The sequence below is a fragment of the Pyrus communis genome, chromosome 17, assembly GCF_041283825.1.
Source record: "Pyrus communis isolate YQ-2024b chromosome 17, ASM4128382v1, whole genome shotgun sequence".
Lineage (NCBI taxonomy): Eukaryota > Viridiplantae > Streptophyta > Magnoliopsida > Rosales > Rosaceae > Pyrus > Pyrus communis.
The window spans coordinates 19,808,118-19,830,531 of record NC_142581.1 but is presented as its reverse complement, the minus strand read 5'-3'; the positions used below and the strand labels follow the sequence as shown (position 1 = coordinate 19,830,531).

The 22,414-nt window shown below is 38.5% G+C and overlaps 3 protein-coding genes across 9 annotated transcripts; 1 reads left to right on the top strand and 2 right to left on the bottom strand.

The window, feature by feature from the left end:
- The first annotated feature begins 162 nt into the window (after positions 1 to 162).
- On the top strand, positions 163 to 4,970 carry LOC137707450 (protein MODIFIED TRANSPORT TO THE VACUOLE 1). 2 transcript variants are annotated; one of them, XR_015958421.1, is made up of 6 exons: positions 163 to 914; positions 1,472 to 2,218; positions 2,379 to 2,534; positions 3,254 to 4,228; positions 4,459 to 4,564; positions 4,655 to 4,970. XR_015958421.1 is itself a non-coding variant. In XM_068446322.2 (5 exons), the coding sequence occupies exons 1-5, from the start codon at positions 708 to 710 to the stop codon at positions 4,498 to 4,500; spliced, it is 2,127 nt and encodes a 708-aa protein (XP_068302423.2). In that variant the 5' UTR covers positions 219 to 707; the 3' UTR covers positions 4,501 to 4,970. The 2 variants fall into 2 exon arrangements, 1 of the variants encoding a protein (XP_068302423.2); XM_068446322.2 differs by having other exon boundaries at positions 219 to 914; positions 4,459 to 4,970.
- A 2,233-nt stretch (positions 4,971 to 7,203) lies between these two features.
- On the bottom strand, positions 7,204 to 12,456 carry LOC137708803 (uncharacterized). 6 transcript variants are annotated; one of them, XM_068447955.2, is made up of 14 exons: positions 12,175 to 12,456; positions 11,002 to 11,419; positions 10,682 to 10,773; positions 10,285 to 10,443; positions 9,760 to 10,096; positions 9,470 to 9,588; positions 9,323 to 9,395; positions 9,022 to 9,245; positions 8,870 to 8,926; positions 8,585 to 8,756; positions 8,200 to 8,322; positions 7,909 to 8,079; positions 7,532 to 7,591; positions 7,204 to 7,440 (listed from the first exon to the last, which is right to left on the bottom strand). In XM_068447955.2, exons 1-14 carry the CDS (start codon positions 12,219 to 12,221, stop codon positions 7,321 to 7,323), a joined length of 2,172 nt encoding a protein of 723 aa, XP_068304056.2. In that variant the 5' UTR covers positions 12,222 to 12,456; the 3' UTR covers positions 7,204 to 7,320. The 6 variants fall into 6 exon arrangements, with proteins under 6 accessions (XP_068304056.2, XP_068304057.2, XP_088544526.1 ...); XM_068447956.2 differs by having other exon boundaries at positions 8,585 to 8,753; XM_088688400.1 differs by having other exon boundaries at positions 9,853 to 10,096.
- Positions 12,457 to 12,882: 426 nt separating this feature from the next.
- Positions 12,883 to 15,750, bottom strand: LOC137708628 (uncharacterized). The gene is made up of 4 exons (XM_068447747.2): positions 15,467 to 15,750; positions 14,049 to 14,137; positions 13,773 to 13,870; positions 12,883 to 13,186 (listed from the first exon to the last, which is right to left on the bottom strand). The coding sequence occupies exons 1-4, from the start codon at positions 15,474 to 15,476 to the stop codon at positions 13,087 to 13,089; spliced, it is 297 nt and encodes a 98-aa protein (XP_068303848.2). The 5' UTR covers positions 15,477 to 15,750; the 3' UTR covers positions 12,883 to 13,086.
- Between the last annotated feature and the right edge of the window lie 6,664 nt (positions 15,751 to 22,414).

Below are 22,414 nucleotides of genomic sequence, written 5' to 3'. Positions count from 1 at the left end.
TATTCCATCAATTCGGTCCTTTAATTCGAATATCAATGAATGTCCTCTCACATTTTGCAACTACATGTAAATATAGTCTTTCTTGTCAAAATTCTTTAAACTTTTTGTAAGTTTGATAATGTGACATGGAGCTTATGTAACCAAATTTGGAGCTTAATCCATGAAGCCAAAAAAAAAAAAAATAATAATAATAATAATTGAAAAAATAATAATAATTCAACCTAATACTTTTCAGCAAAAGCAGCGATGAGCGATGAGGCCAAGCGAGAGCATTTGTGTTTGTGCGTGCCAAGTTTAGGCGCCTAGCGATAGCGCGCATCAAATTCGCTCAACGTAACTGTTTTCTTCTTCTCCTTCCTCCTCCATTTTCCTTATCACCTTCCAATAGCTCTCTCTCTCTCTCTCTCTCTCTCTCTCTAAAACCCTAATTCTGGACAAATCAAATCCAATTCTTCGATTTCTCAACGCCAATCTAAACAATCCATACTCTACCGATTCAATCAAATCTAATTCATGCGCATCTGAACCGAAATTTCGGTTTTCTCCGCGGCTCCGATCCAATTTCGAGTGTAACGTCGATCCAAGGACGCACCCTACTGGGATTTGATTGGCATTCTATTGGATCGGATCTTTTCGATCGGGTGCTTTGGGAATCAAATTCCTCGTTTTTTGATTGGGAAAGTTAGGTTTTTGCATAATTGGGAATCATGGATTCGAGTCGAAGAGCTGTGGAGTCGTACTGGAGGTCCCGGATGATCGATGCGGTGACTTCCGACGAAGACAAGGTTGCACCCGTTTACAAATTGGAAGAGATTTGCCAGCTTCTGCGATCCTCGCATGTCAGTATTGTCAAGGAGATGTCTGAGTTTGTATTTAAGCGTTTGGACCATAAAAGTCCAATTGTTAAGCAGAAGGTATACAATAAATCTTGTTATATAGTAAAATTTTGTTGGGAAAGTATGGTTTTTGTATTTGTTAAACGCTTGTATGAACTTGATTAATTGGTTGCTTTGATTTTATTCTACAGTATAATTGTATGGGGTGTTCGGTTTAAGCTGAATGTATATTCCTTCGTGCATGCTATTGCTAATAGTTTGTTATCAATGCGAATTGAAGATTAAGATGGTGATTTTTTATATGATAACTTTGATTTTCATAATGGCCTCCGTTCATCAATGGCATGATAGACTCGGAGAATTGAATTCTATGTAATCACTGTGGTTTGAATTTCAATGAAATGATATAGTGTGTTTATAACTTTGCTTTAAATAATGACTTCTTCTCATCAGCGACCTCTTTATGAGAGATAGGCTTGGCATATTAAATTCTATGTACATTGCAGTGGTTTGGTTTCCATAACAGAGGGGCATGTAGAAGTGAGACTTGATGAATGTTGGGATATTTTTCAATAATTTACTTAGAATTATGATTACTACAGATTTTGATGCTATTATGCCCAAATGTTCTGCAGGCTCTTAGATTAATAAAGTATGCAGTGGGAAAGTCTGGTGTGGAGTTCAGGAGGGAAATGCAAAGAAATTCAGTGGCAGTGCGCCAACTATTTCACTATAAGGGACACCCAGATCCTTTGAAAGGAGACGCACTTAATAAGGCTGTGCGGGATACTGCTCATGAGGCTATTTCTGCTATCTTTCAAGAGGAAAGTAATGCAGCACCTGCAGATGATCTTAACAGAAGAATACAAGGTTTTGGGAATACGAACATCGAGATGTCATCAGATGAAAAAAAGTCTTTCATTAGTGAGGTTGTTGGTCTTGGAAGTGCATCTATCAAACAGGGGCTTACTAATTTTACCCATAGTCCCTCTTTTAAAAAGAAAGACGATGGAAATTACAAAAGTCCAAATCTTCATAGATCGTTGACCATAGAAAGCGAGCAGGCTGATAGATATGAACCTGCTCAATATCGCAATGAGGCTCAAAGTAGTTTTGGGTCATCAAAAAATGTGGCTAGTGGACCATGGAATGAGGATTCTAGGGTAACCAAAACTGAAATAACCAATGGAGATTCCAGTTCAAATTACAGAGAGAGTAAAACCCGTGAGGAGAGGTTGTTGGAGACCATTGTGACGTCGGGTGGTGTACGTTTACAACCCACTCGAGATGCCATTCTGATTTTCCTTACTGAGGCGAAGAAGTTGGATGCTGTAGCTTTGAGTCATGCCCTGGATTTAAAACTACAATCTCCATTGTGGCAGGCAAGCTCTTTATACCTAAGTGTTGGCGATAATTCTTCCACATTGCTTATTAATTGTTCAATCAGTATTTATTAAGGAGTAAGGGTTAGGTGGAATTTTTGTTGTATTTATAGATCTATTTCTCTGTCTAACTTTCTCTTATGCGATTTTTGTCTGTCAGGTACGCATGAAAGCTATTTGTGTTCTTGAATCAATTTTGAGGAGAAAGGATGATGAGCATTTTGCAATCATAGAATCATATTTTATTGACAACAAAGATCTTGTAGTGAGATGCTCCGACTCTCCCCAGTCTTCTTTGAGGGAAAAGGCTAACAAGGTATTCCTTTATTTCCTTATAAATATGAATATGTGTGAGATTCGTCCATTTCCTTGTTTCTCAAAATACACATATTGATGATGAACAATTGGTTTTATGTATTATCTGGTTGTATCACTTGAACTCTTCTACATCATATCCAGGCGGCCCTTGCTGCTCGAGTCTAGGATTGATTGTAACTTGGGAGCGCCAGAGTCTTTCACATAGTAGGATCAAAGGATTTTTATTTTCTTGTGGTGATAAAAATAAAAAAATGTTATATATTTGTAAAGGTTGAGCTGCCTTGGCTATTTCATATTGAACAAAGAATTAAAAGAGCTTCAAAAGAGGACAAAAAAAAGTAATTGGTACATTGTTACATAATTTGTCATGAAAGGATTCCCCATCTGTTACTTATAATGGTTAAGTGTTAACATGTGCTGTTTAATAATATAATGATTTTCTTGTTTCTGCAATGTCACTTCATTGTGTATGTAGAAAAGAATCTGTACTTGCTCCTTGTGACTTTTCTAGATTTGATTCTTCTTATTCTTATAGATAATTTGAATGTATATTTCTTGATGAATTCATGCTTGATGATGTGAGGAAAATGTAATTTTTTCGAGAGGTTAAATTCAATTTTACAGTTTGGATGTGTGTGTGCGCGTGCATGCCCTTATTTTTCTTTGAAAAGATACAGTAGGTCATGCAGTTGAATGGACATTGTTCTTAATGAGCAGGTTTTGAGCCTCTTGGGTGGAGAACAGACAGACAATGTGGCAAGTAATTCAGAACAGCCTAAGAAGGCTCAGACTGCTACTTTTGTTCAGATGCCTGACCTTATAGACACCGGTGATCTAGATGATTACCACGTGACCAATGCTGCAATTGAGAACCCAAGTGATCAAGTCATCACAAACTTAACAGCACCATCACCAGCACCCCAACTAATTGATGATTTATTTGGAGATGGCCCAGGGAATGTCGTACGCACCACTGAACTGAAAAATGACGATGACCCTTTTGCAGATGTATCGTTCCACAATAATGACAGTAAAGAACAAGCAGATGATCTCTTCTCTGGGCTTACCGTTGATAATAAACGAGATCCTCTCGAGAACTCCATAGCAGAAAAGAAAAGTGGACCTGAAATGTTTGATATTTTTGGGCCTGAATCCGAACTTCCGCAGGAGCAGGATCATAAAAATGATTTAAACAACTTAATGGGTGGCTTATCCATTGATAAAAATGTCTCAAAGATGGAGCAGAAAAGAACCCCTCCTGGACAACTTTCTGAACTTCTATCGGATTCAGCTAGTCATCCCAGCCATCAGGCCTCCGGCGATGCTTGGAGTGGCATTCTTAATTCTCAAACAGCATTACTGAATGGAAATGCAGTGTTTCCTCCTGGTGCTATGCCTTACAATATACCTCCTGGAATTATGTTCAATCCAGCCTTTCCTTCTCAGCCAATAAATTATGGTGCCATGGGAAGTCTCCTTGCTCAGCCGCAATTCCTAGCAACAATGTCTAGCTTTCAACACTTCGGAAACTTCAATTCGCAAAATATGAATTTAAGTAACATTGCTGGAACAAATGGAGGATATGCGTCAGCACTTCCTGATATTTTCCATCCAAATCAACCAAATCCAGCTCCTAGTTCAGTGGTGAACAGTTCAAAGAAAGAGGATACTAAAGCATTTGATTTTATCTCGGTAAGTTTGATTTTCAAAACCTATTAATGTTTCCTTCATTAGGATTTTGCGTGGTTATATCAACTGTTCACCTGTATTTAACGTATGGATGCTGTTACCTACATTTTCGAAGCCAATGGTACCTGAACCTGTATAGATCAGATATCTACAAAGCAAAGCAAGAAAATTTTCCTCGGCTTGTTTTTTTGTTGTATTAAGTTGAATCGTTTATCTTACTGATTGTTATGTAGGACCATATTGCTGCAGCTCGTGATCCAAAGAGGGTAGCTTAAGCCTTTCTTCGTGTGCGTCAAGACTAAGGACCACTGGTGTACTCCGATGGTGATTACAAAGCAGGTTCATCTCTTAGAACTAATATTTTGTTGTGAAAAGAGTGAAATTTGCATATATTGCTGAGATGTTTCCATGATAAAATACAATTGCAAGGGATAATGACCAAATCAACTCAGAATCGGAATGAAAAGAGTAAATGAACATATTCGTGCTCGTTTTTGGTGTTGGAGATTGAAGAGAGTGAATGTTGTGTAGTTAGCTTTGCTAGTTTTACAATTATGTAATGTAATGCAGGCGAAGATTTACCCAGCCCGCCCTCTTGTAATGAATTTGTAGAGTACCTTTTTGCCCCCCTTTTTTTCTCTCGTTTTTTGTTTTATTTTTTTTTCTCTTAGACAATAAATTGTGGTACATGCATTTGATTTGATTATAGAAACGAATAATAAAACAGTCCGACAGATTATCTTTATCGATCTTACACTCCCACGAACTATTGTCAATTCGAGTTTTTACAACTCTTTGATCAAAGCAATTTGCTAAGCTAATTGCGATTCCTTATAGCTAACCATACTTTCAAAGTTATCGTTGCAACATAGGATCTCTTGTTCATAGCTTATGCGTTCAGTTGGTCATTCATTATATATAACTCCCTCCCTTTTGCATCGTACAAATTTCATATTTAGGATAGTTCAAATTTTTAATCTTCATTTATAGATTATTCCTACGAAAGGTTGTTTGAATCATATATCGCTTAATCATGCATAGAAACCAAATAATATTGGGCCAGGCTTAGAGTGCGTGAAACTCATCACTATCTCGTAAGGGCGTTGAGACCATAGCATGTAACAAGAAAGTGCCGTGTTCTCTGGAGTGTTGCTCCCGCCCACCTAGAAGAGCCACTTGCTTTGTAGTGTTGTCGCACAAGATAAGCACCTTCGCCTGCCTGTTGGCCGGACAAATTGAAATTATCTTCCGATCAACTGTCCACCCAATCAAGTGCAAACAACACAGTTGAATCACGCAACGCTGTTGGTGTGCTTCATGCCCGCAAGGAAAGAAAGAAGAGCAATGTTTAGTTATGATTTGACTGTTCGCAACATGGGAGTGGATTACCCAAAAAGTCCCCACGTAGAATCACGCAACGCTGTTGGTGTGCTTCCTGCCCGCAAGGAAAGAAAGAAGAGCGAGGTTTAGTTCTGATTTGACTGTTCGCAGCGAGGTTTAGTTCTATATTGGCGAGATCCAACAGCGAACAGTTGCCCAAAGAAAAACCGCCTGGAAGTTCGAGGACCTTTAGTACCGTATCCTAACCCAAACCAATAGCCTTCGCGCCAAGCAAGGGATAAAAAGAAAATACAGAACTATATTCCCTATAAAAATTATCTTCAAAGGTAAAAAATGGAGTTTTAACGAAACACTCCCGGTATGGTTCACTTTTAATGAACAATCATATTTTTACCTTTTCCTAGTACTATTCATTATTTATCAATTTTTATTAAAACTAAAGTTTTATTGAACTTTTCGTTATTTTTTTTAAAAGTTAATGGTATTTAACATCCCACCTCACGTTTTAGTTGTGTGAGAAAAACGTGTGTGGCAAGGCAAAATAATCAAATAAATTGATGTTTGAGGGCAACCTAGGGCTTCCTTGGGGGATTGCGTAGGCATGCATACATTTTTACATATTAGCACGGAGAAGAAATGAGCTATGGATGCCCTAACCCTAATTGGGCATGCCCTAGGGAAGAGAAGAAAGAAGACGAAGAACAATGGACTCCTCGTCTTCTTCTCCGTCTGAAAAATATGACGACAACAAGAAGATGATCTTGTGTCGTATGTACCCTTGAGTTCAAGCATATGAGTAGCCCTAGGTATCTCATCCACAGCATCAAATTCAAGTATTTGGTAGAGTGCTCCTGCAAAACTCGTAATGGCTAACCCAAGAAATCCTCTGCTGAACGGGAAATTCTATGCTCTCTGGAACCAGAGCCCTAGGTTCGCTTATGAGCCCTTGTCTTTTGAAGTAATCGACCCAATTCATGGAACACAACGGCCACCTCTTCCTGTACCTCCCCTAACTAGTCGTGATCCCTTTGCTTACGCATTTCTGGGGACCAAGATCTTTCCCTCCACCTGAGATGAAGTGCTTTGCTTTGACCTCGCCTCCTCACTTTCGTGCCCTGTTCGAATACAAGTTTGTCCATCTAGGAGGTTGGAAAGTCTACCTTTTGTGCACTAGATTCTTGTCCTAAGCCAAGAACGATTTTTTTTCCTGCCTGGTTGGGGATGTGTTTATGTGCCTCACATGGAGTGCTTGTTCTTGTCACGACATTTGACTTTGATCCTCCTAAACCTAAATTGTCATCATCTCGTTCCTTGAAATCAGAAAGGAAAGGCCTAAGGGATGAGTTTTCTCTCCGTTTCCTGTCTAACTCGCGTCTTTCACTACCCTACCAATATCAACCCTAAAGATACCTACGACTACAACCCCAAACCCTACCCAATTCCCTATCCCTCTACGAACCATCTCCTCCCTCCCCTTTTCACTCAACTCCTTGGTGCCTTTGCTCTGTAACACATGCCTAAGCTACTAAGCAAATTGTAGTAAAAGGTTCTGTTTTGAAACTATGTACTGCATTTCAAATGTTATTTATGTTTGCAAACCATATCGAGGCATGCAATTATGGGTCAACAGGCACAACTACGTCACAATAATTCGTGATATTTATTCGTTTTTGACTATTCACAAACACTAATTTCATATTATAAACCAGTTTATTCCAACTCGGGTAAAGCGAGCAGCACCACAAAGCAATAACTTACGTTATTCTAGAAGATGGATCTTCAAGGTTGTTCCATGTCCTAATTACTTCCATCTTCTTGGTTCTCTTTAGTTGTTTCACCACATCCAGCCGCTCCGAAGAATATGGAGATGGAATCTACGTGCAGTAAAAATTACGATTATGAATTACAAAATTGATTTTTCTTCAAAAGAAAGATACAAAAATGGCAAAGGTAAATTTACGTTACCAGGCCTGGTATGTACTTGTTGATTGCTGCTAGCAATGCAGCATGACCTACAGCTGATACCTTGTCACAGAAAAGAGAGAGAAATAGTTAACTTCTGTATAATTCGCTTATTAACCGCTCGGGATAAAATCTGACTCGTGTACAAATATAATAGAGTACAGTCACAAGCATTTTAACATATCATAGAGAACAGCATGAGCTAGCACGAAATGCAACTGCGGTGAATGCAACCAATAGTTTTAGTCGCAGCTGTTCAATCGATGTCTTTTTCTTTTTGTAAATCTATATAATGCTAGAAGGTAACTAGATACGTTGTGCAAGTAAATGAAAACACCTGGCAAATCTTAGGAAAGAAAAAAGGTCAAATTAGTGCTTACAGGAAGTAACATGAGAATTGTAATTGGTATAAGTGAAGTGATGTCATTTAGCGTTCTTTTCAACTTTTTTCTTTCCAGCCTTGTAACCTTGTGGCCACGCAATTGTTTGAGGAGTAGCTCTGCGTAAGTCGTTAGGTCTATGATAAGCAACTGAGTACCCATCCATATATCCTTACAAAAAATTAAAAAAAAAAAAATGTTGAGTATTAGCATCAAATACAATATGTAATTTAGTTCAACAAGACATAGATATAAACTCATCTCTAAGAAGCAAAGGATTATTAGACTTACGGAGCTTGTAGATACCAACTTGTTGCTATACTTCCTAACTAAACTTCGCTGATGATATTTTGATCTCGTGGCACTTCCCTCCTCCATGGAGCTTATAGTTTCCGTCCCGGGAGAGGGGGAATCCTTCCATTGAAGAAAATAAATGATCACAACCATGTAACAAAACAATTAGATAATATGCAGCGGTAGAAACCAAGTAGAGAGTGTAGAGACCATGCAACGCTTTTGCTCAGTTAATTAACTTAATATATTTCTCTGAGACTGATAATGTAGCCACTGGTAAACAAACTATCTTTATATGTGAAGCTCTTTTATTCTTAATTAATTAATTTATTTCATTTGATTATTTTTTTACAGCAGTAGTTGTTTTTTTGAAAGTAAATACCTTTCTCAGGTTAAGCCTGCGCTGAGGATTATAATTTTGACAATCTTCTGACGTTGTCAAGGTACTTGGCTCTTGTTGCGCCTCCATTGTTACAGATAACTTGGATGCAACTATGGATCCAACAAATGATGCGCGACGAGCACCAGGTTCTGTAATCTTTAACAACTCACTGCTTTGAAAAGAAACATAAGAACAAAAAACAAGCACATTTATCTCCTTCCTCCGTGGTAGTGCTGATTTAGTACTCGAAAATAAAATGTAACAAACCCACCAGAGAAATAATACCATGATTTATCATAAGCAGCCCAGTAGTCTTCCAAACAAACAGTTAGCAAGCTCTGGCTGAGAAATCAATGTTGAAAACCTCATTGGCCACTTTAACAAATAATATAAACTTACAGAAGCAAACCTCAATGAAAAAAATGGGAATGTTTTACCTGTGGAGCAAGAAGTCTAGCAAATGAGTGTCTAAGGACTGTTGAGTTGAACGACTGAAGTGAGCAAACCCGGAGAAAACATCATAGCATACAGTAAAAACAGCAGACAGAGCAATCTCTTTCTCTGCCTGGATGGCATGCAGTTTGCCTTTTCGCCTCTCTTGACTTCTTTTCGGAGGACATGCAGCATAGAAATCAAGCCATCCAATTTCATCAGTCACCACCTATAAAGGTAAACTTTAAAGATTAGTATGATTTGTATTTTTCACCTGCATCAAAATTACTAAGGTTAGAAACGGACCTCCATGAAGTGTTGATAAACTGCTATGGAAGAAAGCTCTGGGTGAATGAAAAGGCTACCACACTCCAAGTAGCTGCAGGCAGACAATTCAACCTCTTATGTTTTTGGCACTTTTGAATTAAAACATTTAAGCGTGAAGCCGTTTACCTTAGGAAGTCCTTAACTAGCTCATCAAGATCCTTTATGCCCATCCTTGACAAGAATAATCTAGTCCTTCTCCCAAGATATGCAAAAAGTCCTAAGGTAGCCAAAGTATCTCCTTGAACCTGTCAAAACTTGATAAATAAGAGCAATAATTAAACGCTCAAGACATGAGCTGAAGGTTCTATATTTATAAATAAAATAAAATAAAAATAAAAGAAGGGCCAAGTTAGCAAATGATTAATGCATCTGAGACACCAGAGTCTGAAGATAATATCATGAAATATAAATTTGACCTTGTGATGAAAATTCTGCTTGCCTAGGATCATACTTTCTTTGTTGAATGCCATTGATAGTTTTTTATAAGCCAACCCAATCCAAAATTCTACCTCTTCACTTTTGTTGCTCAGCAGAACCTTTCTACCGAAATGGGACAGGAAATCCAATTCAAATCCTGCCTCGGTAGCTAAGTTATGTAGTCTTTCCACTGACACAAAACTGTGTGAGTGATCCATGAGCTCTACAATTACGTCATCAAGTGAAAATGCAAAATAAGGGCACTTAACACGACCGTAACCCAATTTAGCCACTGCAGCACAGCAGCTTATTGCCACAACCATCCCTGCAACACCACTGAAGATTTCTTTGTTTAGGGCTATATGCTTAATTTCAGATGGACAGGTTATTGTCACTGCATCTGCATAAAATAGTGCACAGGAATCCGTCGTATATTGAAAACATAAATGTACTGATTGTTGTGGCAAATGATAACACAAGACTTTTCATATATTAGGCTAAGAGCACAAATTATTCGAGCAAACCTTCCAGCATATTCCATAGACCACTTCCTCAACAAGGGAGTGAAAAATCCTGCAATAAGCGGCTGTTCCACCACTCTAAACCATTCTGCTAATTCTGAGTGCCTCATGTTCAGTTGACTCTCGATGTATTCGCCTATCAAATCAATCTTTGGGGTCAAGCTGAAACAGATAAAATACCGAATTAAGAAAAGTTTAGACATTCAATATTTGCATCCAAAATGGAAAAGGAATAATAATGCTCAGCTAAGAAGAACGTATTAAGCAAAGTTTAAACATTCAGTCTGACACATTTTCTTTAGAAAATGATTACTAAGTCAAACATTTTTCAGTTAAGGCACTATAACTAAGACAACCAAATTCAATTTGCCACATTAAGCCTTTAACATAGAAAACTTACATATCTCTAACTGGAAAAGCGCTGCAATGACGTTCACTGGAAAGCAAGATTTCTACTTCGATTGCTGTTTTCAACAAAGAGTAAACTGCAACCTGCACAGCCATGGTAGTCCATTATAAAATTCATTTGTACTAACTAGTAACATCTTGCTCAATTCAGTGATCCAAACAAATAAAAGAGATGCAGAAAATGCAGCAAAACTACCTTTCAAATATTGACGCTAATCATGCTAACACAATTCAACAGCAAAAACAATTTGTTCTATAGGCATTATAAAATGTTTGTAACATGCTTTGAGGAAAGCAAAACATATGCTATACCTGATAAGAAATCCGCTTATGCCATTGATGCACATCCTTCCCAGACCATGCCATTGCAAGCTCTGGACCACTTCCTGGCAATTCAAGTGACTCAACTGCAATGGAGAAGCTCCTAGCTGATTCATGTAAGACCCATTCGAGGCAATTAACCCGATTAAATTCGTTTTCATGATTATGAGTTCTAGCCACTGAGGCACCATTCTCACAAGTTGTTTGACGAGAAAAAGCTGTACAAGCTGTAGATGATGAGGTCCAAGATGAAGACCACCTCGACGAATTGTAACACCTAACCAATAAACCAAGCACATGATTTTTAGTCGAAAAGCCATAGATTCCTTGTTCATTTGTGCTGCACCTTGAAGGCTTATGCACATTGGCAATTGTCTTTTGTCGGTTTTCTGATCTTACACATCTTCTTCTGTCCCAAAAAGAGAAGTTGCTATCAGAATTTATGATTGAAGGAGTCTTCACAATAAACTACAAGTTTTCTTAGAATGGGGTAAGTTATCAAGCAAGGGATAGAAGGAATGGAAAATGGGATCAACCCCTCCCAAATTGTTGTGATTCTTGATTTTCAGCTATTGGATTACGGATTTTAAGAGAAACCCGACGATTCCATATATTTTAATAAATATAGGCAAAGTTAGAAATTGTAACAACTCCAATACCCATGTTTTAGTAAACGCAGGAAAGTTAAGAATCAAAATGATTCCAATTCTTATTCCATGTAAGTGAACATGGCAATTCTACCGCTAGATATTTTATGACATTTAGTCTTCTTCTTTGGTTTCTGTTTGTATTGTCTATATACAAACATAAGTTACAGAACTGACATTGAATCAAAGTTATCAACTTCACAGAATTTGGACCAATACTGCATATTAACTCTTTTTTTGTTGGACCCAAATGTTAATTTAATTAAAAGCAATTTGAAGTAATTTAAAAAGAAAACCTCAAAACCCCGTTTGAATACAGAATCTGGATATCAATTCAACCAACAGAAGCAAATTCCTATGAGCCATGAACAATCCACATAACCAAATTTCCAATTAGACCCAGATACCAGAATTTTAAAGGCAATAATAATAATAATAAATTATTAAGGTCTAAAATTTACAGTATCTGTGTGAGGAGAGAGAGAGAGAGAGAGAGAGAGAGAGAGAGAGAGCTTACGAGTGGTTAAAGAGGTGAGGTTTGATGGGAGACAAATGGAGAGCCATGGAAATCCGAAACAGAGAAAAGGGAAGCAAAATGGATCCATGTAAGTCATAAAAAAAAGGAGGCTTTCACCAGCGTGGCCGTCGAGGCAGAGAGAGAGAGACAGAGGAGAGAGAGTGTGTGCAGAAACTCCCAAGAAATATTTTATATTTTCTCTGTTATAGAGTTTTTCTCCCGCCAGCCGTTCTGTTTTCTTTCAGGTTTTGGACTCTTTGTTTCTGCAAGACTGTTGTTCTCAAGAACAAAGAACAAAGAACAAAGAACAAAGAACAAAGGGTAATGCGGATTAAATTTGTAAATTAAATAATATATTATCCATACGTATGTTAATTAAACTTAAGCAATAATTCAATCATCAACTTTCATTTCATTTCGTTTACAGAATTAGTCTACAAATTTAATCTCTCTAGCAATACTCAAAAACAAATTATATAGTTAAAAGTTAAAACAATTAACACCAAAATTACTGCTAACGATATTTTAAATTAATTACACACTAAATTAATACATAAAACTCTTTATAAAATATAAGACCTTGTCTGATTGACTTGAAATGACATTCCCGGCAGAAGTTTTTGCCTTTTGACATTTTTCTGGAACCTGACCGCAAGGCTCCCTATCATATCTTATTTGAGTCTTATTTGGGTCCTTTGCCATTTCAAATGTCAAATTTAAATTTGATTAACCTTATCAAAAATTAGCTTCATTGCCTTCTCTACAAGTCTACGAAAATAAACCATTAACATCTTTTGAAAAAACCAAAACACTAATGTTTTTGGATCCTTTACAAGTAGTTCTTCCACGATCAAGATTCAATGTTCAGTAAAACTCTCCCAACTACTGTCCTCTTCTAAGTTATCATCCGATCTAGTTAGCAATCCGCTCGGAAACCTTCTCTCCAGAAGCGTCCGAGTTACTTTCCCTGACGAATCCAAGTTCCGACATGTCTTGTTTTGCCATCAAGTTCCTGCCAGATGCATATAAAGGGTCTATGAAATCAAAAGTTCATAACAAATCTGTATGTGAAAAAGAAAGAGACAATACAAGGAATGAGGGCTCAAATAGCTATGAATTGACAATTTTCTAATATTTCGGCCAATTTTGAATTACCATTAAATTGTTTTGCTCAGTTTTTGGTTCAAGACCTTCATCATATTTATATACGCCAAAAAGTCTCATCCACGAAATAGGATAGCTAAATCTGCCAAATTCAAATTATGGTTCCTCAAAATACAAATGATTTCATTTTTACATTCACGAACAAACCTATAACGTAATTTGACACAAACCTAATGCCAGAAGTGCTTTTTGATACAAACCTACCACCAGAAGGTGAGGGAAAGACACGAAAAGCTTTTATGCAGGGAAGTTAGTACTCTATGCTATTTTCGCCCAACATACACCTCTGAAACTTCAAAACCTATACTTCAAGCTTTTGAGTGCCATGCAGTTGGTAGTTGTTTTGGTTTTGAATAATATGCAGAAGAATGTCGCAGAACGAATTCCAGATCAAAGCATTACAATTTGTTTTACACAAAACCAAAAAAACTCACTTTTCCATGCGGCATTCCAGGTACTTTTTTGAGAAGAGTCTACATTTTTCTGATTGGTGGCCCGAAGTTTTGAGACAACTGAGGTATTCCTTTTTCTCCTAAAACAAAGCCAAGAAGCTAAGAACTTCAAACAAGACAAAGAAATATAATCAAAACTTTCACATTTAACAACCGTACTGAACCCACTCCAACATAAAACCAGCTTTTGACAAACTTGCTTCTACAGAGAAAACAAATGTGAAAAAGAATGTTCATCAATCAAATAAGCGACATTACCAGGTCACACAAATGCATATGATCCAAGGGAAAGACACCTTTCTCCGGAGGAACTGGGCTCAGTCCCCTATTACCACCAAAGGCACCACCTACAAGAAATGATCACACTTTTAAGCAAAAATGAGATACATGTATATTACTGCAAGAATGGTGATATCTATTTCGTGATTAGGCCTGAGTCCCTGACCAAGATTTTCATCTCTCTTTAATACAAATAACACTGACATCATGCAGGCCAAAGGCCAATTCTAACATAGCAGGAGAACTGTCTGCACAAGTGCATCAAGTACAATACTACAATCTTATTCACATGGCGTATACGGTTCATTATAATGGGTTCCGCAAAGCACCACAACTGCAAAACAACTAGTGGCAATATTTTGAGCTTTAATGTTTATACTCATCCACCACTAAATTCACTGTACCTCAAGTTCTAGAGGATCCTATAAGTTTATAGTTATACTCAAGTAGAAAGGGAACTAATTATTATGATGAGATTAATGAGAAATCAATCAAGCCCAAAATTCGAAGGCCTACCAGAATATAGAAGCAACAATTAATTCTAGCAAACACATTAGTACATTAGATTACACATAGTGTCATAGGCAGCCAAACCCATCCTCAGAGACTTGGAGTTGGAGCGGCTGGTGACTCTTGAACCTCCTCCCGAACCCCAATTACTTTTCTTTTCCTGGAATTTGTGCAGATACGACAGAGCAAGGGAATGAAACAGTTCTGCTGATCCGAAAATGATATTGAACGGAATTGTTGTAGTTGTAGATAGTGTAGATATTGGTTATATCAGCAAGAGGCTTTTCCTCCTCAACCTCATCTTGCCGTTACATACTTTCTTCTTCTTGGAAGATGACGACGGCGACATGGAATTTCCAAAATTCCAAAGAAGTAACAACATGAGTTGGGAAATGTCTTTTTTCAGTTTTAGGCAATAAGAAGCTAATTTTATGTCAGAAGTCCCGAATACCAGTTCATGCCGAGAGAAAAGCCTACTTAAAATACAATCACCAAGTATAAATACAAACCCATCATACCCAAATTTCACAACTTTATAATACCGAAAACTTGAAAAGCCATCGGTTTGAACCTCTAAAATTTGCCACAACTTTTCCCTGGGAAGAGCTACTTTCACCAGCATCCTTGAACTCAAATAAGCAAGCAAGATATGGCACTAATGTGTTTATTTCCCAAAAGGGCACTCAGAAAACACAAACAATCTCCAAATAAATAATTAAAGAGACCCTTTCTCTGCATTCATACAAGTTTTGACATATTTATATTGTAAAATCATCAATTCCAGCCAAAACTTATGCAATCAAAATCAAATATTCCACCTGGGTTTTCCATTATCTTTCACTAATCTAAGAATACCCCAACATATCAATTTTAGAGAGAGAGAGGACCTGCACTCATGGTGAAAGCTGGAGGATGAAAAATCGAATCTTGGTGGTAGCGTCACAGTGGGATGTTACGCATCCTGAGATCGGTTTTGAATCATACTTCGGACGAACTCAATCAACTACTCTCTCTTTGGTCTCTCTCTCTCTGTGTGAGATGATAGATGAGTTGGTAATGGGGAGGGGTGCCGAAGAAGAAAAACAGAGAGCAGGGTCGAGAGAGAGTCGTGTGTGTGAGTGCGGTGACGTCCTGGGTGAAAGAGAGTTTAAACGGTGGGTATTTACGAAACGGTTGAGATTTAATCCCAACCAAATCCAACTAAGAGTGGGCAAACGAGTAGAGGAATCGTAGGTCGGGGTGAGTAGACAAGGTTTGGGTCGGGTACGGGGGAGGTCCAAATTTTTTAGAGGTCAAATGTGACAGAGTGGGGCAGGGTGTCGATATTTTAGGGGCGGGCCGCGTCCAATTTTTTTTAGAGGTCAACGGCTTATAGTTATTAAATACTAATATATGCCCATACACAAAGTCTGTAAAATTTTTTTATTTTTATTTTTAGAGAAAATTGTAGTAGCAATAGTCCCTTAAATTTAATCTAATTAGAGCAATGCTCCATCAACTAAAAATTCATGACCATTGGTCCCTTAACTCATCAAAATATACAGTTATTATCCTTTTCGTCAATTCCATCAGAATTCCGTCAAAATGACTCATGTTGGAAGGACCATTGCTACAATTGAGTTAAAATTGAGGAACCAAGGTTGAGGGACCATTTTTCTAATTGGGTTAAAGTTGAGAGACCATTGCTACATTTTTTTTTTTCATTTGGTTTTCTATATTTACCCCTTGATTTAGCCCCACGTGTGTGGCATGTAACTCATTTTCACGGAAGTTTTAACGAAGTTGACGAAAAGACCATAACAACATGTTTTGATAAGTTAAGGGACCAATGATCATGGATTTTTAGTTGAGTGACCATTCATCCAATTGAGTTAAAGTTGAACGACCATTACTACAATTTCCTCTTGTTTTTAAAATTGAGATTAAGGAGAGAGTGAGAGAGGTTTATTTTTTATTTTCTCACCTATAGATGATGCTTAAACAAAAAAACAGCAAAATTTTGTTTTGTGTAAGTTACTGCCCTTATCTTTTTTTGTTGTGATAGAAGACTAAATAGTATTTTCAACCTCTTTTGGTTGACAAAAAGGGTTCTATTAATATGTAGTTTAGATATATATATGCTCACCTAAGGGCATCTCTAATGGTTGTCCTTAAAGTTTATAAATAAGGAATAAGGCTCTCCAATACACCAAAAATTGAGTCCCAAAAGCATCTCCACTCCCACCACCCTATTTAAGGACTTATTTAGAAACTTAAAAGAATCTTTGTGTCCCTAAAAGAATATTATCTCCAATGAGAAAGTCCTTATAGTATGTATCCTAAATTTGAAGTTTATATAATAAAAATTTCAAATCATTTTTGGACCGTTGATTTGTAATAGAAAAAAAAAAAAAAAGCATGTGTGCGCGGGACCCACGCTACAGCTACGTCAGCAGTTGTATGATGATGACTAATGGAGTAATCGTGTGTGTGGAGGAAATAGCTTTACAGCTACATGTAAGCTTTCATGTGGGTTTCCTCATTTCCCACTCAAAATCTCAATAGGCTCCGCCATTGGTTGTCCCTATACAGGCCTTAATCGTGGTGAAATATTTGAGGTCTCCGGGTAGTCCTTATACAATAGGAACTAAAGCTCCACCCAATAAGAAGTCACCAAGTCTTTAAATTTAAGGAAATACGATGGTCGAACTGTTTTAAAGGCACCATTGAAAATGCTCTAAAGTATAGGGGCTCATCGAATACATAAGACAAGTCCCCACATGTAAGGACAATATATGGACCAAAGTGGTGGAGCCTAGTGGACATTTTGAATGAAAAAACTTGGCCCACCCATGTGCATCTATTCCTTGCTGCATCATGCATGGGTCCTACTATTTTTTTTTTTGTTTATTGAGAAATCAACAGTCCTAATAGCTTTTTGATTTTTTTAGTTTTTTACTGTTTAGATCAACAGAGAACAGGGTTGAGAAAGAGTTGTGTGTGAGTGCAATGAGGTCTTGGGTGAGAGAGAGTTTAAACGGTGGGTATTTACAAACAGTTGAGATTAAATATCAACTAAATCCAACAACGTATAGTTATTAAATATATGCTCACCTAAGAGCATTTCTAATGTTAGTCCTTAAAGCCTTCCTCACCACCGTAAGGACTTAAGAATATTTCCCATCCTAGTCCTTAAAGCTTATAAATGAGGTATAAGGCTCTCCAATGAGCATCTCCACTCCCACCACCACATTTGAAAACTTATTTAGAGACTTAAAAGAATTTTTGTGTCCTTCAAAAAATATTATCTCCAATGAGAAAGCCCTATAGTACTTACTCTAAATTTCAAGTTTATATAATAAAAAATTCCAGATCAAATTTGGACCACTGATTAGCACAAAAAAAAAAAAAAGCCAAGTCCCCATATATAGGGACAGGGCAGGGACCAAAATGGTGGAGCCTAGTGGACATTTTTTGTGAAAAACTTGGCCCACCCATGTGCAGTTATTCCTTGATGGACATGAGGAGATACTAAGATTTAATTTCAATTGAGTATGATGCGAGGAGATACTAAGACTAACATTTAATTAGTGGAAATGAAGTACTCGAAAAATCTCTCATGGATTACTACAGAGGAATATCTTGAGCACTAAATATACTTAAGATACTATCAATTATGTTTATAGTATAACGATAATTGTGGTAAATATTATACGTGCTAATATCATATTTTGGAGATATATATCTTAGATAGATATGCAAGTTCATTTTGGATTGGATCATGAGTTGATAGCCTTTGGAAAAGATATTTATTGAGGCTTAACAACCTCTTTGTTACATCCCATTTTATATAGACGAGACTCTATGTTTGGTTTGAGATATCCCACTATTTGTGGAAGAGACTATCTGGTTCATTGTATGTGATATCATAGTTATGAGAGCCTAAGCCAAATGACTTATGCATATATATATATATATATATATATATATATATATATATATTTGATATAATTATTTTGAGGTCAGGATTGGATCTGGCATATCTTCTGACAAATCCACTAAGCTAAATGCTAGTGATGATTATTACATTGAGGGGGATGAGATTTATTCTTATAACATCGACCAAGAGTGATGGTAACCCAACCAATGTGAATAGAGATCCCAAGGAGTAGGTTCATATGGGTAAAAACAAGTCACTTGTTGATCGGGCGTATACTATCAAATTTATAATATTGAAAGTTATCCCTATGGTGTAGATAATGCAACTACTGCAATGTCTAAGGTTAAACTTATGTTCTTAACCTTGGCTTTCTCCAATTTCGTAGGTTGCGTAGCAGGTATCACAACACTTTAGGACTTGGTGTAGGTTGTTTCACGCTTGGCAGAGGTGAAGCTTATCGACTACGTAGCATGTCGGCAATGGATAAAGCTTCGTATATGCACACTAGCTTGTTTAACCTTTCATAAGAATGTGCGGTTGTATAAGTCTAGCACGGCTTTACTGCTCGAAAGGCAAGTCGTAGGCAGTCTTCCGAAAACTGTAGGCTACCTTATTGCACTCGGTAGCAGATTTAGGATTCCAGGGCAACCATCTGTACGGAGTATTGCATAATGTGTCCCCTCCATCTCTGGGGCCTAGCTCCTCATGTATTAGACCAAGAGAACCAAAATCCTTCAGGTAGCTAAGCCTTGAAAAAGGCCATTATGGCTACTTCTAGGGATCCTGGCGTAAGCCATCGTGCACCTAGTTATACCAGGGCAACCCGGCTTATCCACGTTTGGATATTCGGAGTGTAAGTTTATCCTCCCGCCTTGGAGAGCAGACCCATGTGGGTGTCAGAGAATTGGTTTACCCTCTCTCATTGGAGAGCAATTAGTTTATCCTCTCGCACTGGAGAGCAGACCCATGTGGGTGTCGAGGAATTGGTTTACCCTATCGCACTAGATATCATGGTTGGTCCCTTGGGGGGCGCAATTCCTGCGATGAGTCCCTACGAAGGGCGTGGTCTTTTTTGAAGTGCATGAGTGATCAGTTGTTGTAAGCATGCAGCTGAGCCAAGTTGTAAATTAGTTCTAAATTCCTCATTGAAAAACGAGTGAAACGAACAAGAACTTAGCTATAAGGTAGGAACTGCATAACAATTAGATAGTCATTGGCTTGTAAGGTGGTGCAGTCGAGCTACTTGAGTCATCGGGCTTTGATGTAGTGGGAGGTCACGCGTGGTACTTGCTCATATTGTAGGCGTTCCACTGCTTTTCGATCTCTTTATCGTTCATGGTAGCAGAGGTGTAGCTACTTTTGCCGCCTACTCTGTTAATCATGTACATACCTTTCCATATGGGATCCCTTTTTTTCAAGCATTCTCCGCGGGCAGTGATTTCTTAGGACTAGATCTCTAGGTTGGAACTGCCGAATCTTGGCCCTTTTGTTGTAGCTAAACAGGAGCTGCTGCTGGTAGGCTGTGATGCGGGTGATGGTCTGCTCGTGCTACTTATCTGTCAGATCTAAGCTTATGGTCATCTTCTTACTATTTTGCTCAATGCTTGGCAGTAGAGTGCTGACACTTGGCTTGATGACGTTGGGATGAATGATTACTTATGAGCCAAATGCCAAAGAGAAAAAAGTTTCACCATTTGCTCGTCTTTTGGTGGCAAGATATGCCTATAGACATTTGAGGAGTTTGTCTGGACATTTTCCCTTCTTGTTGGTGAAGGATTTCTTGAGGCAGTCGAAGATCGTCTTGTTGGATGCTTCGGCCTACCCATTACCTTGAGGATACCTCGGCATGAACATGTGCTGCTTGATGTCATATTATTGAAATAACTTTGCCAAATCTTTGCCCACAAATTGCGGGCTGTTGTCGGTGACAATGGATTGAGGGATGCTAAATCGGCAAATGATATTCCTCCATATGAAGTGCTCTATTCTGTCTGAGTCGTGGTTATCATGGGCTCTGCTTCAACTCATTTGGTGAAGTAATCGATTGCCATAATCATCATGCTTCTGCCCCCAGCAGCAGGCGGCATTGGCTCTACCAGGTCGATTACCCACTGCATAAATCGCCAAGGACTCATTTGTGGATGTAGCTCATTGGCAGGCATTGTTGGTACCGGTTTGTAGCATTAGCAGTGGTCATACTTTTACACTAACTCCTTAGCGTCCTGATGCATGGTAGGCTAGTAGTAGCCTTCGTCAAGAGCCCTCTGCACTAAGGATCCAGTGTAGGATCTTCGGACAAGAATGTCGTTCCACATGTAGTAGCATGCTGCCTTTATTTGGAGATTTCTAGACTCAAATCTTTCCATGAGGAGTCTGCTATTGACCAGGTAATCCATAATGGAATCTTGCCAGTTTGGAGTTGTATTAACCTGTGACACCTCAGCTGCTGACTCCACCTCTATGCTTAGCTTGTCTAAATACTCCACCGGAATAGAGCATTTGAGTTGGTGGTCGAAGGCGGAGCCTAGGCCGGTTAGTACATCCGTGTGAGTGTTGTCTACCCATGGAACTTAACTGAGGGTGTAAGTCTGAAACGTCTCAAGTCTGGCTAGTGATTAGCTGGGAATCATAATGAATTGCGAGCTTTTTCACCGCCAAGTCTTTTGCCATTCGGATGCTTGCTAGTAGTGTTTTGTACTCTGCTTTGTTGTTAGACACTTTGAAGCCTAGAGTGATCACCTGCTCGGGCATCGAATCGTCTGGGGTGACAAGGACCACGTCTGCTCTCGAACCTTTGTAGTTGAATGCGTCATCGACATGCAAATGCCAGAAATCACCCTCAGGTGGAGCAGGCACGGCTAGGGCGTGCTCGATTACCTCCAGGGCGTTGTTGAGCCGCTCTGCTGCATCCCCTAAGCTTGGCATGAAGATGCAATAAGGATCTGTGGAGTCGTCGTTGGGGTCGCCTTGTGGTGTTGTGAAGGCATGGTAGGAAGCCATAGAGCTAGGGTCATGTTACACATAATAAAATATGCTCAACCACCAGTATTGGGCCACTCTGGAGTTGAATTATGAAGCAAGGGTTGGCTGGGGCCATGTGACACGTAACAGGAAGTGGTGTTCAACTGTTGGTACATGTTGCTCTTATGTAAAATCTTTTAGGGCAATGAAGACAAAACTTGCTTCCAAGTGTGTCCTTCTAGTGTTTGTCTGCCCTTGGCGCCTATTGGGCCGAGTTGTTGCGTTTTTCAGAAAACTTTACATTTGCCAATGTCTATGCCTTTATCGTCGCGCATCTGGATTGGGAAGAATAGTGCATTATGAGGATGATTGCTTGCGTCTGAAGGTAAAACTTGAGATTCCGGGTTGTAACAACTATCGCCAAAGTTAACTTTTGAATTTCTAGTAGCATCGAGGAGAGCTTTTGAACCGTGGAATACAGGTAGTCGGGCCCCCAGCCCTTTTCATATGATGGTAGAGCTTATTTCTGCTTCAGATACCATCAAACATATGAATAAGTTTTCCGTTACTTCTGGTTTGGATAGTTAGAAGGTGATATCGAGTACTTTTTCAATTCCTTAAATGTGCATCGACGAGCCTCGTCCCAAAGTGCATGTTTCTCTGCCAGAGCAAAAGAGTCTGCTAGAGTTAAATCTTCTTTCATGATCAATTTTCCGAATAACGAGTGGTCTACTAGAAGTTCTTTTTGGAAGACTGCTCTAGCTATTGAGTCGTTGCATCCGACTATCATTGCTTTCTCTACTTTGAACCACTTCACATAGTCGTAAAACGACTCATTTGGGTTCTTCATGACGTTGAACAAGTGGTAGGACTTTTTCTTGATCGAGCGATATGATGAATATTCTTTGGTGAAAACCAAAGAAAATTCTTTGAAACTCCAAATGGATTGTGATGC

Excerpts from the sequence above, each read along its gene's own strand:
- LOC137708628 (XM_068447747.2), bottom strand. Across the intron at positions 13,871-14,048 it reads ATATGCATTTGTGTGACCTG|GAGAAAAAGGAATACCTCAG; the intron begins GTAATGTCGCTT and ends GCTTTGTTTTAG. Across the intron at positions 13,187-13,772 it reads CTGGAATGCCGCATGGAAAA|GAACTTGATGGCAAAACAAG; the intron begins GTGAGTTTTTTT and ends TGCATCTGGCAG.
- LOC137708803 (XM_068447955.2), bottom strand. The coding sequence starts at position 12,221 with ATGGCTCTCCATTTGTCTCCCATCAAACCTCACCTCTTTAACCACTC. Across the intron at positions 9,589-9,759 it reads AGCAGAATTTTCATCACAAG|GTTCAAGGAGATACTTTGGC; the intron begins GTCAAATTTATA and ends AAGTTTTGACAG. Across the intron at positions 9,246-9,322 it reads TTTATCAACACTTCATGGAG|GTGGTGACTGATGAAATTGG; the intron begins GTCCGTTTCTAA and ends TTACCTTTATAG.
- LOC137707450 (XM_068446322.2), top strand. The coding sequence starts at position 708 with ATGGATTCGAGTCGAAGAGCTGTGGAGTCGTACTGGAGGTCCCGGATG. Across the intron at positions 915-1,471 it reads GTCCAATTGTTAAGCAGAAG|GCTCTTAGATTAATAAAGTA; the intron begins GTATACAATAAA and ends AATGTTCTGCAG. Across the intron at positions 4,229-4,458 it reads AAGCATTTGATTTTATCTCG|GACCATATTGCTGCAGCTCG; the intron begins GTAAGTTTGATT and ends ATTGTTATGTAG.